Source organism: Contarinia nasturtii, unplaced genomic scaffold, assembly GCF_009176525.2.
Source record: "Contarinia nasturtii isolate CC-2019 unplaced genomic scaffold, AAFC_CNas_1.1 Cnas_scaffold_187, whole genome shotgun sequence".
NCBI lineage: Eukaryota > Metazoa > Arthropoda > Insecta > Diptera > Cecidomyiidae > Contarinia > Contarinia nasturtii.
Genome location: NW_022197544.1, coordinates 6,775,279 through 6,792,366, shown reverse-complemented (window position 1 = coordinate 6,792,366; position 17,088 = coordinate 6,775,279). Strand labels below are relative to the sequence as shown.

Sequence of the window (17,088 nt, the reverse complement as noted above, 5' to 3'; positions counted from 1 at the left end):
CAACGTGTTTGTGCATGCCAAACGGTTTGCTTGAATAAAATATAACTAACTCGTACTTATTCATCAAAGCAGAAAATTATGTGAGTATGTTCTTTTTTTCGAATTTGGTTTTCTTTCAATGGTGCAGACACAGTGCACACAGACGGAATTTGATTTGTGTGTTGTGTTTTTTATTTAATTTGATCGTTTGCAATGAATGTAGTAACACACGAACAACGTTCGGCTTAGTTTGAAATGATAAAACTGAAAAGTTCACATGATCCAGCCAGCAAAAGAGCAAGAACAAGCGAGAACGAGAGAGAGAGAGAGAGAGAGAGAGAAAGTATTCAGTTGTAAAAAAGATTCGAAAGGTCTTTTCTTTTAGAAAGAAAAATTGACTTTTAGACATAGAAGAAAGCATTTAAATGGTATTTTGGATATATTTGCCATGTGTTGATTGTGCTTGCTTGATACTTGATGCTTTTTCATCTTTGTAACCATCGTTGGCTTTCGATCTTGGCTTTCGGTATTCGATTCTTACTGGCCTCTCTTTACCATTTGCTCTATGCCTTTCTCCTTCTCTCTTCCTCTCTATCTATCTGCCTCTTGCTCAAACTGAAATTGCTTTGGTGTTACGGTCGGTTTTAGTTTATGTGTGCTCATACCGCCCGCCGTTTGCTTGTATGTATATCGTCATCGTCTTCGTCATCGCTGGGTCCCGGCGTTGATGGCCTTCCTTTCGTTTCTTTCTTTCTTTCTCTTTCTCAAGCAATAGTTCTGTGAAATCGATCAACGCTTTTTGGTTACTGACTCAACACACAATCTTGTAAATGCCCCGATGTAACTGTATTGTGCTTAACACGCCAATGCAAAGCCACCAAATACCATTGCTCTCTCACTCATTGCTTTTACCCGAACTACACTCGTTCGTTCTTGGTTTGTCACATGTTGTATGTATATATTCATATTGAGTCATTTGGTTAAGGCGTTTTTGTCGATCTTTTCTTCTTCTTCGATGATAGTGTGCTGTGGCGCGAGCGCACGCCAGAGCGAGACCGAAACGGTCTCGGCACGTTTACATGCAAACACTCTCTATTGAGAAAGAGAGATTCATGCCTTTCTCTGTGTGTTTGAGAAAAACCAAATGTATGCAGCGATTAATGTATGTATTTTTTTTTCGAAAAAAAAAGAAGTCAATAGCAACACCAACCATATATATTCGGTTATACAAGAACAACAACAACCGCACCAACAAAATAAACAAATTCAAGTGCGAGGTGGTGCTCGAATGTATCTTTCAGTTATATTCTTCCAGTTAGCATCTGATTGCTTGTTGGTTGAGGTCACATACCCCAACACAACGCATGAAACGCTTATTTTCGGTGATTCGATTTAATTCATTCGTTTGCGATAAGAGTTCTTGCGCGATATCGACATAGTTTCGGCCACAGGAATATTCTCATTACGGTACAAGTGATACAATTGAATAAATTTCCGCATAAAATTGATTTGTAATCAAACGTAACGATTGACTGAGAGTGTATTCCAAATTTCATCGTTGATTCGATTCGGTTTCCGTTTGAATGATTGTTGATTTTTTTTTCTTCTCGCCAATTTCATTTGACACAATTCATCACAGTGAAAAAAAAGGCATAAGTTCTTGATATTCTGAATCATTTTTCTATGTTAGATGTCATTTGGTTCGGTTTTTGGACTGTGCCGGTCCCGTAAATATTCATCCGATTCTTTTTCGATAGTTCAATGTGTGAAACTTTTCACTCGTTAAGTTACACGAGTTGTTGGAGTTTGTGTCTCTTTTCAGAACTTTTTTTCTGTTCATTGGTACTACATACTTGGCCTTTGTAACAGCAACAGCAGCAGCAACCGCACATGCTGCTTACTGCTTTTCAATCACTATATTCACCGCTATGCGCGGCTCTGTGTCTCTTTCACTATTCATGTGTCCATGTGTTTGGATGGTGAATGTCGTGACAGTGCCAGTGCATGTGTGTATTGTGCTATGTGTGTGTGTGTTTGTATTTTAAGTTCCAGCGCCAAACATTAAATCGGTAATTCTTGTACAGTGGTTTGTTGTTGTTTTTGTTGCTATTGCTTCTGCTTGTTGTTGTTCTTCTGGTTCGATCGTTCGTTTGTTGTTTTTGTATTCAATTTACCGTATGTGCCTTGTCTCTTGATCTCTTTGCGCGCATCATCATCGGTTCTTTCGGTGTGCACACATTAGATTATTTTGAAACCAGCTTCGTACGAAACCGACCGTGTGTTCTGATTTTTCTTCGCGCAGTGTGCTTTCTAAAAACCGTTTTGTCTTCTTCGGTCGAGTTTTGTAATTTTCTATTCTCTGTGCGGTTCGTTGTTCTTCCCTTTTTTTCTATATCATATATAGATATATTTTTATATATTTTTTTTTTTCACCGCACATTTTTTTATAATTCATTTTCGCTGCATGTTTTGCTTTCGACACTAGAAATTGTGTGTATTATATATAGTTTTTTTTTTTTCATTTCATGATATAACATTGCGATATACCACGTTTACGGTACTTCTTCGTCGGTTTTCTTATAATTGTTTTCTGTTTTTTTTTTTTTTTTTTGTATTTTGTGTTATGCGCGCGCTCTTTTTCTCGTATTAGCTGATATTCAATAGAACTGTGAACGTTTGTTTTGGATTTTCTCTCGATCTTTACCGAAGCCGCTGCGCGCGCGCTTACATTCTCGTTCGTGTTTGTTACTACATTTTCCGTATAATTCACCATATTTTCTATATTTTTTTTTTATTTTCTTTTTATATATTGTTCTCTCTCGCTTGCCGCTATCGTCATCGGTTTTAGTCTTCTGTTTTTCGTTATCGTTCAATTGTTTCGAAAAGAATTTCTCTTCAGTGCAAACAAGAATAAAAAGTAGAAGAAGAAGAAAAGAGAAAGAAATAAAGAAAAAACTGTTGAATTCAATATAAACATCAAGAATTAAAACGAACTGTAATTATCAAAGTTAATTGGGTGATTCGTTTAATGTATGTACCTGCAAAAGAAAGAACAAAAACAAAACAAAAATAACACAGATCTCAATTCAAAGTACTAAATGGACTCTATTTGTTTTTTAATTGGTGAAAATGAAGCGAAATTGCACGTGCCTTGTTAAATGAATATTTTATGTTACATCATCCGGTGAAAAGTGAACTCAACACAGTTTTTTTTTTGTTTCATACATTTTTGATTGCTGCCTCGTTAATATCGAAACGTGAAATGATTTTTTATGGAAAAACGAAAATATATTCGAAACAATCTCGCCGAAATAAGTGAACAAATAAAAAAAAATCAACAAAACAAAATCAACAAACAAGAATTTATTTTTAGTGCTACCGGATAAAAAATCGACTTATATACACACAAAACCCGTGCCGGTAGTGAAATTAATAATGAGAATATGAACAAGGACTCTTGGTATGTGTAGAAAGAAGTGGTACCTATTGATCTATTCAGAATAAAAAAAACAAAATCGATCTGTTGTGAGGCGACTACGACAATTATTGTGTTGGTGTGAGTGAAAGAAAGAGAGAGAGAGTAGGATAGAGATTGACATTCTCAGTGCTTCAGTGTATCAATGGATCATTTACATTCATTCAATTGGATTTTGTAAAATACGAAAAAATATATTAAAAATGCCCAGTACAATACGAGGTGAGCTTTCATTTTGATTTTTTTTCATCAAAGAACAAAAAAGAACAACAATTCTCGCATAATTTTCGATGAATTGTGCGATCGATCAAACGATCAGTAAAATAGAATCAAATATTTTGATCGTTGAGCCGCATTTTTCTTCTTTTTAACATTTTTTGTTAGTAAATTGGATGATGAAGTAAAAGCATAAGTAAATCAAATAAAAACCAAAAAACATTTTGAATACAATTTTTCCGGCCAGGAAAGAAATATTGCTCTTTCTATGGAACTGTAATTTTTTTGACGTCAAAACACAATTCGAAAATTTTTATCAACTTTATAAGTCATAGAATATTTTTGTCTTCATTTAAAAAAAAAAAACAAAATCTAGTCATGGAAAATGCATCTTAAATGAATTTCCAAATAATACGATTGCACCGTTGTACATAAATAGTAAACAATTCATCTTGTAACCGGAATTGCTCCAACATTGCATGCACAGTAATGTTGTTCTAATCAAAATAGCCAATTCCATTTCCAAGTAATAAATATATTTGCGATTGCGACATAATGTATGCGTTAATGTTTGAGAACAACAGTGAAACAACAGTCGAAAGGTGCGAGATAAGAAAATAGGTAACCCATTTATTTTCGAACAACAAGAATGAACCGCACAACGAATCGATGTGCATGAACAGATGCGATAGTGGAGGGAAAAAAGAATTCACATACGTGTGAATGGCGAATAGTGTGGATAATAGAAAAGAAGAACCAGGATATAAACATTCAGAAAAATGTATGCATGCATGCATTTATCACGTTTACTCGCATATTTTTGCGCGATTCGTTGCAATTGCCCTTTAACCGACGCCAGTGAGCTGAAAACGCGCGCGCACTCTGCATTTTTTTCATTTTTTCGCTGGGCCCCAGAGAAACGCAATGAAGATAGCTTAAAATATAGTTGAATTTATCAATTTTCATTGCCCTTTAAATTGCCTGTCAAATGTACACATTAACCGCAAGTTTTCAATTTGCCCATACTTTTTTCGTGATCGAAAATAAAGCATTCGACCGAAAAAAAAAAAGAAGCAGAAACGAAGAAAAAAACTTTCAAATTTTGCTAAAAGCCCATACTGTTATCAGCTGAAAGTTTACATTATGTAAGCAAAACTGTAGAACGTGTTAAGCGCAGAGAATACGAGTACAAGAAAGATGTGAAATAAGAAAAAATAAAAAAAATAAAAACGAGTTGAAACGAACTATGCTTCTGATCGCTGGCGAATGAAGCACACAAAAATATACGAGCTCTTCTTTAATTCTTGTCTTCGATTAATATGATCACACCATATATTTCGTAATTGGGTGTAGATTTGTGTGAGTGTGTGAAAGAGACTGTTCATAACTCTGTTCGCATTTTGATTGTTTTGGCATGCAAGTGGATCCTTACACACGCAAAGCGAGATGCAATTAGCACAATTCTTCGGATCGATAAATTCATGTAATTTTCGTTTCAAAATTCATTCCAACAACAACGTCAGCCGTCTTTCACGCGCGCACTTCTTTTTCGCACAAAAACATTGCATCCGCGGTATGCGTCCCAATATTTTCTTTCTCTTTATCTATTTTTTTTTTCTTCTACGATAGTTGGAAAATTGAACACATTAATTCCGGTATTTGTATGTGAGAATGGTGCCTCTGCGTTGCTCTCTCTATCTCTTGCAATTGGCAGAATGCCGCCAATGCATAGTGCCAATATCATTTTATAAAATGCAATAAGTATAAAAAAAATCGGTGACAAAAAAGGTAGGAAAACTCAAGACATGGCCATTCTCTTGTAGCCGGAAGAAAAACGCCAATAAACAACACAGAAAAATGACCATCGACACAAAACTGAATAAATGCGCGCTCAAAGGCAAGACACAAAAACCGAAAGAGAGAGGGAGAGTAAGCGAAGAGACCTACCTATGAAATGTACAGTTAATTTTTATGTATTTTCGAAGTGCGCACACGGCACATTTAAGCGCAGAACAAGAATGGAACGAGGAATGAACACTTGACGATCGAACGAATGAATTCGTAAATACACACACAAACGCAAAATGACGCATATTTTAAATTAATATGGATTACGCGACTGAAAAGTGACGGGAAAAGAACAACCGACTGCACTTGATAGACAGTCGACAGGTCTTGGAATGAAATAATATTGAATCTTTTTATGCGAATGAAGAGACCCAACGAATCAACGATCAAATTGTGAAAAGTTGTACAAAAACGAGCGCGCATCACGTTTTTCATATACATGCGGTGTGATTGACGCAATTTTAATTGGAAAATGAAGTGACATCTCCCGGTTTAGCAGTGCATCAGAAGAGTGGCTTCTTGATTTGTACCAATTTGCTTGCTGTATGCATGAGATGATAGGTCGCTCTGCTAATGATGCGTTTGTGTCATATCTTATTTAACTGGAATGATAAAGACGTAATATTTTTTTAGAAGCACGTTAAATTAACCGCAAGGAATAAATCCGCTATATCAATTGATTGAATACGTTGAACTCTAGGGGGTAGATCAAATTCTCCTGATTCAAAATGACCATCATGGTCGTCTGTGTGTCATTTGTTTATGGGCCAAAAAAAAAAATTTCTTCAAAGAATGATTTCACATAAAATCGTGTTTTCATAATCATAAAAAATTTCAAAATTGTTGTTTTGAACTCCATATCACAATAGGAAACGAATAACAATTTATCTAGTCATTTCAAGAAAAGGAAAAAAAAAACATTGAGCAATACAAATGATGTGTAAATAAAAGAGCCACATCAATTTTTTAGAATGTGATAAAACCCCCAATAGCTCACACAGTGTTGGATTCTCATCATCATCGTCATCATCACAATCCGAGACAAAAAAAAAAAACAGTAAATCATAGAAGAATTCTAAGCCAATTGGAAAGGCGTAAAATTTTTGAGCTTGACTGGTGCATATTTTCTGCGAACTATTAGCAAGACACAAAGGAAAACCATTCAGCATAAATGCACGTGAATGTCATGCATATGCGCGCGCACACACACAAACAAACGAACAACAACAACAATAACCAACCGAAATGCATATCGACGAAACAAAATTGCAAAACGCAAGCATAAATTACCTCAACCATGCTCGGAATCTTTGGCAATAATATTTAAAAAAAATACAATGACGATGATGACGACAATGATCGTGAAGAAGAAAACAGGTAAAACACAGATACCAACTAATACGTAAAGTGGGATAATTACGGGACTTTGACATATAAAATGTTAAGTGTGAGAAAGAGAGAAGACTTGGGGATTTGGATGTGCGTGTTGTGCATTTGTGCACAATGTTATGAGTGGTGTTATTATTAAAACATGTTATTATATATATATATTATTAATTAAATACATATATTAGTATGTATTATTGTTAAAATGTTTATGCATTTGGAATATTTATTAAACAATTGATAAATTGAGAGATTGTTGATGGTAGTGATGACGATGGTGCTATCGCACATTTTGCGCGCTCTCCTCGGGTGTAGCCAACTTCACTAAATCTCTTTATTTATGCACATTCATGTTCCCTCTCTTTCTTTCTTCTCTCTTTGAGCAAATAAAAAAAATGTTTATTTGTTTTCAATTACCACCGGTCAGCATTTCTTTTGTCATGCATTCAAGAAATGTCTATATGTGTTTTGTGTTTTCTTCACGGTGACATTCACAATCATCGACAATACGCTGGATCTTTCTCTTTATTTTTGCTCACTGTGCTGAACACAAATAATCTTTCTCTTCGAATATCTCACAAAATGTGCAAATTACTTCTTCTCGGATATTATTTGTGACGATTCACCGGAATCTAATCGCTATGTGTGTTCGGTGCTCGACGAACTAATGGTTTGACTTTCATGAACTTTATTTGAAAACCGCAATAGTTTATTCTCCCATTTCTGTAGAGAACAACGGGCATTTTTCATTCCAACAAATCAACAAAGTTTAAAGTTCAAGTAAAGATTCAAGCGATTTCACATAGTATATACATCGATATTTTTATTGTTTCTTTTACTCTTTTGTCACGTTCATTTGCAAATTGATTCAAATAAGTGGTTCGAATGAAATAAGAAAGGCAATATGGTGGCCAACATTTTGTGCTGAAAATAAGAAAAGATTTATTCGATGCTAACAGTTCAAAAAGCATGAAACATGGTATTTCATTTGAAGAAATGCAAACTATTTCCTTTGATCGTTTCCATTGCATAGCACCGCAGTGTATTTCTAATTGGGTACACTGCCTTTAGGGGCTATAACAACAATCAAAAGACGTCAAAACAGACATAGAATATGTTGAAGCAAGAAAAAAAACACCAGGCACCGATGGGTTCCGACAGTGTGTTTCTTAAACACAGAAGAAGAAAAAGAAAAACAAAACAGAAACACATTTCATAGAAAGAATTTATATCATTTGTTGCTGGATAAATTTGTAAGCACATATCATATATTTGCCTCGCACTTAAATTTTTCTCAAGATTATTATTAAAAATCAACGTTTTTGTGATTTTTTTTTTATATCAGTGAACGCATTTTCTAAAAGAGGAAAAAAAAATCACGGAGAAGATTAAAAAAGAATCGAAATTATTTTTTTCTTATAAGAAATTCTCGATCAATTGTTTTTAATAGAAAAATTGATTGAATCGAAATCTGAAATGAATACTGCGAGGAAACTAAATGATTTCGATGTGAATAAAAGTTGTCGTTACGAAACGAATTTTTACTAGGCGTTTCCATTGTACATATTTTCCACAAATCTAGAAAATACTTATGTATCCTTGATTGACGCCGCAGATATGGTGTTGTGAAGCTTTTCTCCGGTCTCATCTCAAAAGCATTCATGCTGAAAATTGAAAATTATCGAATGACAGTTTTGCTGTTAACATTGTCATAACAATCGTTGTAACGCAAATGACTGAATCAATTTAAACGATTTGATAAAAAAATGTTTTATTATTTTTTTCGTTCGATTTTAAATGGCAAATGGATAAAATTCGAAAAAGCAACAGTAAGCGCCATCTTGAATTGGCAAAGGGATGAAATGAAAATAACGAAACATATGTGTGCATATAGATGTGCATTGGATTGTGATTTCGAGGATCCTAAACACTGAATGCGATTATTGTATATGTGTGTGAGTTGTGTTGTTATTATGAATTTGTCAAGAGATCAATGTGTGGCACAGTAGTAAGAGTAACAGCAGCAGCAGCATTCTCACACATAGTCAGTTTATTGATTGCAGTACGTTTTCTGATTGTATGTACTTGCATGTGTGTGTGTGTGTTTGTGTGAAAGTATGCTGTGCAGTAGGGCGCCGTTGTAACGAAACTATAGCCACTGAGGAGTGAAATGCAGTTCGACGTAAGGGAAGAGTGCCACACAACACGCACCTATACATGCGCAGCAAATGTTTTGGAAAATTCTTGTGCGGTGAAAACACGAACATGGAAAATTGAATGGCTCTATGCATGAGTGTGGTGGAAGCGAGAAATGGATGTGATGTGCGAACGAGTAAGCGAGCCGTTTGTGCATGGTATATGTCGATAAGATGGAAAGCCCGCATTTTATATGTCACACAAACGAATACATACATAAACATAAATACAGATGCACGAATGCTTATGCTCCAAAGAGAATACGGAACTCTTGTTTTTAATGCCAGGAAGAGCGATTCACACACTTAAAAAAACAACATTAATAAATGAAAATAAACCAAAGTACGAAGAAATTTCTTGATAGAGTGCATGCATTCTGATGGAAAATAAAACAAACATATAAACAAACGCACACCCTTACACACTCCAAACCAATTCACTCATACAACGAAACGGTTACCGCACACATACCCGAAATAGGACAACCGAATGAAGCAATGCGAATTCGAATGTAGATACGAAAAGCCAATATGAATAAAAGCACAATATTCTCCATCTCTGTTACGCTGTCTAAAATGAATGGATATTTTCATTGCAGTGTTGTTGTATGTTTTTCTTTTATCCTTTTCATTTTACTCGGCTCTCTGCATTCATATGTGTTACGTTTTTGCTGCGCGTTCGGCATACGAACATCCATATCGTGTTTTGTTCGCCCCTTCTGCTGATGGTGTTGTGCTGTGCATTGCAAAAGGACTTTTGTTTTCTCTCTCCGTATATTTGTGTGTGTAAGCCACTATATCGGTGTGATTTGTGTGCATATGTGTTGTGGAAGAGTATACGGAAGTAAAATAAAGTGATTGTTCGATGAAACACGATTGGTGAAAACACACAATACTAAGTTAAATAAAATAAAAAGAAAAAGCGAAAATTAACGAAAAATAAGGTGTACATTCAACGTAGAATATAAACAAAATTCATTCAAAACTAAAGCAGAAATCAATTCGAATAAATAAAAAAACGATTCCGAAAAAGTTCGCTGATTTTTTTTGCCGTGTTTTTTTTTTAAATTCTTTTCTCGTCGTCTTTCAGTGTGTGGACACAACATTTGGAGCAAATTTGTTTCGGTGAAATACGCGTACGGATTAAAACTAAGCACATACAAAAACGAATAATACGGAAGTAAACACGTACATTCATATTAAATGATTCAAATAACAATTAATTGTATTTATTGATTTGAAGAGACAATCTACAAATAATATATATACATATTGATATCGGTGTATTTCATTTTCGATAAATTTCCATTTACACGCTCTACTTTTTAATTTTGTGTGTTTATAGCAAAAAATAACGTCGCACTATTTATTGTCATTTTCATTCATTCATCGTATGGATGAAATTCGTAACGAAACAGGAACTATCTAGAAGCGGAGTTGAACTTGGGTGTTTTATTTTTATTTGATTACTTGTTATTCGTTTGCTGATTTATACGTGATTTTATAGTTGTTGCGTGTGATATCACATATCTAAAAAAAAATTAATGCGAAAAATTGATGTTCAAACATGAAAATGCACTACTGTGCTTACTAGCCTTTGCAAATCGTGCTATGCCTCTAGAATGCGACTGCAATAAATAAACTGTGTGTGTTTTCCGATTCGTGAAGAAGAATATAGATTTAAGAAAAATAGACTGTTCTTATATCTTCAAGAAACTCATCAATTTCGAAACTGTTTTTCGTCGTCGGCATCGTTGATTTTATTTTATTCGACTGTCACCAATTTTTGTGTTTGTAGTTTAAGTGTGCATATTTTACATAGTGTTTTATGGTTTATATCACAATTTTTTGTGTATCACTCGAATTTTATGTTTGTCGTGAATCTACTTTCATTTGCAATTTCAACGAAATGAAAACATTTGAAAAGAAAACAAAAACCGATTAAATGTCAATAATTCGTAGCAATCGTTCGATTAACAGCGCATTTGTGATAATCGTTTTGTAAATTTCGCTAAAAAGGCGTTGAAGAAGAACGTCATTATTTGAAACAATTTAATTGACTGCAGTGAGTTTAATTGAGTTGGGTGTTGAAGAGGGACCAAAACAAAGAAGTGATTGCATGTGTGTTTATTTTATGTGACATTTGAAGATTTTGTTTGCAAAGAAAAAAATTTAAACACAAACGGTGAAAAATAGAAATCGATCCAATTTAACATTTTTATTTTTGGATGCACATGAACTAAATAACTGAAAGATGAATGAAATGAAGCTCTATTTTTACTATGCAAGATCTCTGTAGTACAGAATAAAGAGACATAATCAATATTAAATAGTGTTGGATAAAAGCACAAAAGACAATTTATGAATAATAAAAACGAACCACTGACATTTTGAAGAAAAAAAAACCGAAGATCTACACGACATTTTGTTAATTCGTAAGAGAGCCATTCTGCACCCCAAGAAAGGTAACAATTACGATTAAACACAATTCAAAGTGGCGGCATCAAGTGAATCATCGACATCGGTGCCATCAACACTGTTAACGGTGAGCGGTACAGGTGGCGGTATCACAATTGCACCAAATGATGGCAGTATCGAAACAACAGCTACAATTATCGAAACAATAAATGACAGTACGGGAACCACAACCATTCAAGAAGTAATTATTGACTCATTTAACATACACAATGTGTCCGAACACACATTTAAATCCGAAGTAAAAACCATATTGGATGCCTGTTTCAAAACATTATCGATTCAAAATTGCATTGCTCTAGCTATCACATCAAAATCACTTCACATCGAAGTCAACATTAATCTATTTATTCAAGTGCAATGAGTGATTTTGAATCGGTTTGATGAATCGGCATCCAATTGATACACTTCCTTTTTTATGCGCTCAATGTAGTATGAGTGTGTCGGGCGATTTCTCAAATTCCGTTAATAAAATCTGTTGTTTATGTTTTGTGTTTTGCAAAAAAAAAAATATTGAAACAACAGAATATTTGCGTTATATTTGCAACGCATCCGGCTCCAAATACACAGCAACAACGCCAACAGCAATCACATTCAAGTCACACGGCCGAACAGCCACAACAGCAGCCAACACAAACGATTACAGTGAATCCAGTTGCTAGAGATATTTCATCATCATCTTCCGGAAGCGTGATGACAGGTTAATATGCACAGCACACCTTTTATGACCATATCTTTTTGCAGTTTTTTTCTCTCTCTTTCCATTCTGTTTATCTGTGGTTTTTATGTTCCATTTTTTTTTTCGTTCGAAATCTCGGCCAACAATAGTAAAAGAAAAATTTGCGCAATTAAAGTTCGTGAATATTTAATTTGTTTTGTTTTTATTTCCAATCTTCAAAATTGTTTAACTTATAAAGTTTTTGAAGCTTGAAATCATTAAAATTGACACAAGAGCCATGGGTCATGTGCACATTTATTTATTTATAATCAGAGTATTGCTCGGCGCTGCTGCCATCCACAGCATATTAAAATATCTTGCTGAGAATGCGTCGTCCGTCGCATGCGAAGTTACGTAGCAGATTTTACATCACAGCGAACAACAATACATGCATTGTTCTTTATACTCGTACAATCGTTCGAATGTTTTGAGTCACATAATCGTGAAGAGAACAATGCATGCATTCTTGTCTGCTGTGATGTATAAACTGCTATGTACATTCGCATGCGACGGACGACGCATTCTCAGCAAGATATTTTAATATGCTGTGGATGGCAGCAGCGCTGAGCAATACTCTGTTTATAATATTGAAGCTTATTATTGATCAGGTCCATTTATGTACAATATTCGAAAAGTGTGCGCTCATTTTGATTGAAGTTTTATGTGATTGAGTGGAAATGTCATAGAAATTTTAATCCGGTAAAATATTATTTTAATATAAAATGATTAAAACCAAGTGGAAGAGCTATAGCTTTTATATATCTGACCACGAGTAGAACGCGATTTCTGCTTGACAAGAACATATTCTGAAATTATTTTTCATTTCAATTTCAATGAACAATGTCCATATGCTGCAACAGAAAATCCAAATGCTTCAAATGATAAACACCATGAATAGACACATGAACGTCCAGAATTGCTCTGGATTCTGTATTCATAGATTGGTGTCATTGTTTCGTCAATTTTTCTCATCTGTTATTATAAGTTGTATGGATTTTTTATGCGTTGAGAGAACATTTCGATTGAAAATATGTGCGTATTCTACCAATCGACGAAGTGGCTATTTTATTATGTTTTCAAACTTAATAATAAGATGTTCATTTCAAGCGGCATTTAAACACACACACTTACATTATAAAACGTATATACGCACACACATAAAGCCACTGGATTACAGTGTCATCGAAATTTATTCCGAAATATTGCGTTTGTTTTCCAATTTTGATTTTAGCTTTTCTGGTGTTTGTTGTCATCGTCGCCGTCGCCTATGACACCCACCGTCTGTCTCTCTTACGCACTTATCAGTCGGCTTATTCAGTGTGGGGCTTATGTCAATTTTCGTATACGCATTCATTTTTCTTTCATCGCTTTGTCTACGCAACTCTGAGCATGTGCGTGTGTCGATACGTGCGACTTTAATACGGGCTATAGTCAAATTTGTGAGAAAAACACAGGCGAAGAAGAAGAAGCAGAAAGAATGAAACTGAATATCGTCGTACTAGTAGATATGTTTGAAGGGGTATCGAACCGCTTTCCAAAAAGTTCAATAGCCTCTGAAATAGCCGAAAAACCGACTCAACTGACTTGTTCTCGTCATATCCATGCGTGTACACGTTTCTTTCTCTCGTTCACTCCTATTGATAAACTTTAAAAGTTTACTGTTTTTTTTGTTCTTTGTTTCTTTCATTGTATGAGAGAATATGGCAAAGAGCGTAAGAAATGGTATTGTTTGGCAAAAAAATTTGATTTTGGTTACCAATGTAACCGAATCGGAGAGAAACGACAAGCAAGCTACCAGTAAAAAAAATGAAAGAAATTAGTCACCAAGTTATGGGGAATTGTAAATATTTATATAATATTAAAATGATAAATGTTGTGGCAGCGTATGGGAGAAACGAATAAAACCATAGAATTCCAGCAAATAATTGAAAACCTCTTTACTTGTATAATGACAGAGTTTTTTTTAATTCATTGCTTGAAACAAACATCTTGGTGTTTTTATTGTTGGAAAATTAAATAATTTCATCAAAAAATCATAATTTTCTTAATGCAAACTGCACTCATTTCAAAATTCCATTGCTTCTTTCTCAAACATTCTACAAATCCACTGCTATTATGTCAACAAATAATTCGTAAATGTGTTAAAAAAATAGTTTGGTTTTACATTCCGTTTCGATTCAATTAAATTTTTCTATATTTGATTCCAATCGATTTCGAATCGATAAAGTGAGAAAACGGATTTTACAATTTCGAATTCCGTATCGTCAATTCCCCGGGTGGTACGAAACAATGACTAAAAAGAACCAATGAGATAGACAACAAAAGGAAAATGGATGCGCGCAACTTGTACACTGCAAATTGCCGATATATTTATTCAATATAGTATATGTTTTGTTTACAAGTGGAATGAAAAGTAGGTGAAAGCATTTTGAAGAAGAAAAAAGAACTCGCACTACATAAACAAGGAACGTTATTAGATGGGCATGGCATGTGCTGAAGCCGCATGATATTCTTTGAATCGATTTTCCATCGAAATATTTACCGATTTTAATGTGAAAATTGTCGAACGAAAAATATAAGAATGACAGAGAGGTACACAGACACAGACATAGACACAACGAATCAAATCATTTGCTAAATGATCGAAGCTTAATCGACCCGAAAGTTGAGCTGTGAGGTGATTTTGTTGAATTGAGATTTTTCGCCAGATTTTTGACACATACCAATTTTCGTCGAATTTCTTGAGGTATTTTTTATTTCATTTTTATTCACCGAAATGAATCGAATCCATCGCATGCACTAATGACAATGCAGGCCAAATAGAGAAGAAAAAAAAACACACGGCAATCATGTTTCGTTCTTGTTCGTACATGTACTGGCCATGTGGTGTTCCGTCCATTTGATAAAGAATTGAAATAAGACAACAGCGATTTTAAGCTGTAATTCACTCACGTATTTCACGAAGCAAACATATGAGAATTGCGGAAAGCACATGGACGATTGAAATGAATATGCCACAAATCGTGGAGTGTGGAAATGCGGAAACTAAAATAAAAGCACGAAAGAACAACCCGAAAGCACTTACTGTGTGTGTTTGCTCATTCCATTTGGTTTCTGCAAGAGAAGAACAGTGTAACGGTAATATTTGTATATTCGTAATATAACTTATGACAACGATTTTACCGCTAGAAATTGCAGAAAACCAACATTCAAAGCATAAATACATGTGTGTTCCAGTGTTTTTATATGCTTTTAAAAAATGCCACGCAACACTAACATATAGGCGAAGCTCTATTATTGCAATCGAATCTCGCCCATTGACAATAGAAAGCCTTATGCACACTTAAGACGGCTAATGACAAATTGTATGCATATAAGCGAAGTGAACATGAAGCGAGACATACACACACAAAATGAAACGAAATAAAGAGAGAAGTGATTAAAGATCCCATCTGGATGCGCTATGCACACACCAAGAAATGTGCCCAGAATATTCAATACCCCGTTTCACAATTTTTGTTCAAAAACACAATGAGAATTGAAAATAAATTCGGTCAATGCGATAAGGTGACGTCGTCGCATCACACGATATGACAGAACTTCATATGCATTTTAATTATCACTCAATCGTTCGTTTAATGTGTGTTTGCCATTGCGAAGACATATTTCACAATAATGTACATAAATTATGCACAATCAATTCCATTTTCTAATTCAATTACATGTTCGACATCCTTTTGTGTATGTATACATTTTTACAAATAAACATCAAAAATAGATTATATCTTCACTCGCAAATAACTAATACTATAAATAAACTAATTGACCCAACAACCGATTTATACATGTAAATCAGTTATTTCGATAGCTTCATGCCGAAGTCGTTGTTTAATATTTTTGTTATCAATATTCAAAGAATTGAAAAAGAAAACACGACAAACAATCCAAATAACAAAGAAGAAATTGCATGCATACAATGTGCATCAATCCGATTAGAGATAGAAAGAAAAGAGCAAAAGAAATAAGTCAATAGCGAAGACGAATTAACGTGATTATGAAGTTTAAAAGATGTTTTTATTGTTATTTTTGTTGTAGTTGTTATTGTTATGGTTTAAGCCCGAAAAGAGCGTGTGATAATGAAGATCCAATGTTGAATAGAGCTTTGTTCACTTCTTTCGGCAATATACAAATTCATATACAACCAATACGGCAGAAAAGTGAGTGAGCGAGAGCAATGAAGAGATGGTGAAAAGGCAGCATGGATATCGTGGCAACGACAGCAATAGATTTAAGTAGAATGCATGCATTGAGACCCCGATGCAATACACCAAATCCATTTTGCTTGACTCGCGGGCGCTCTTGTTCAATCTATCTTTCTCTGTGCCGTGAAACTTGCTGCATCCATGCAATATAAATATGCTGTATATGCACTTTTTAGAATCTTCTTTGGTTTGACTTGTTGTTGCATTTTCCCCTTTTTTCTCCATCATTTCTGTATCTTTTTTCTATGTTTGCTTCCAACGTATCGTTTCACTTCAGAGCTGCGTCTCTTTCTCTCTCTCTCTCTCTCTCTCTCTCGGTGTATGGTTTTTTCTTTTTCTCTTTTATTGATGAGTTTTATTTCACGTTCTTCTGTTGGCTTTTATGCTTCGTGTATTTTGTTGTTGTTGTTATTCTCGTGTAGTTTATTTATACTTTGTTTAAGACTATATAGCGTTCGCTCACGTACTCGTTCATTCTTTTCAAATTCCAATTTTGTCAGTGTGTTAGTGGTTTTCGGTTTACAACATCATAAC

General features: G+C 34.5%; 1 protein-coding gene across 1 annotated transcript in view; it reads left to right on the top strand.

Moving 5' to 3' along the window:
* The first annotated feature begins 11,035 nt into the window (after positions 1-11,035).
* LOC116352351 (probable nuclear hormone receptor HR3) overlaps positions 11,036-17,088 on the top strand; it is a 117,175-nt gene continuing 111,122 nt past the window's right edge. The window contains exons 1-2 of the mRNA XM_031784885.1: positions 11,036-11,758; positions 12,100-12,274. Coding sequence (XP_031640745.1) covers positions 12,268-12,274 — 7 coding nt within the window. The 5' untranslated portion in view covers positions 11,036-11,758; positions 12,100-12,267. The remainder of the gene's footprint in view (positions 11,759-12,099; positions 12,275-17,088) is intronic.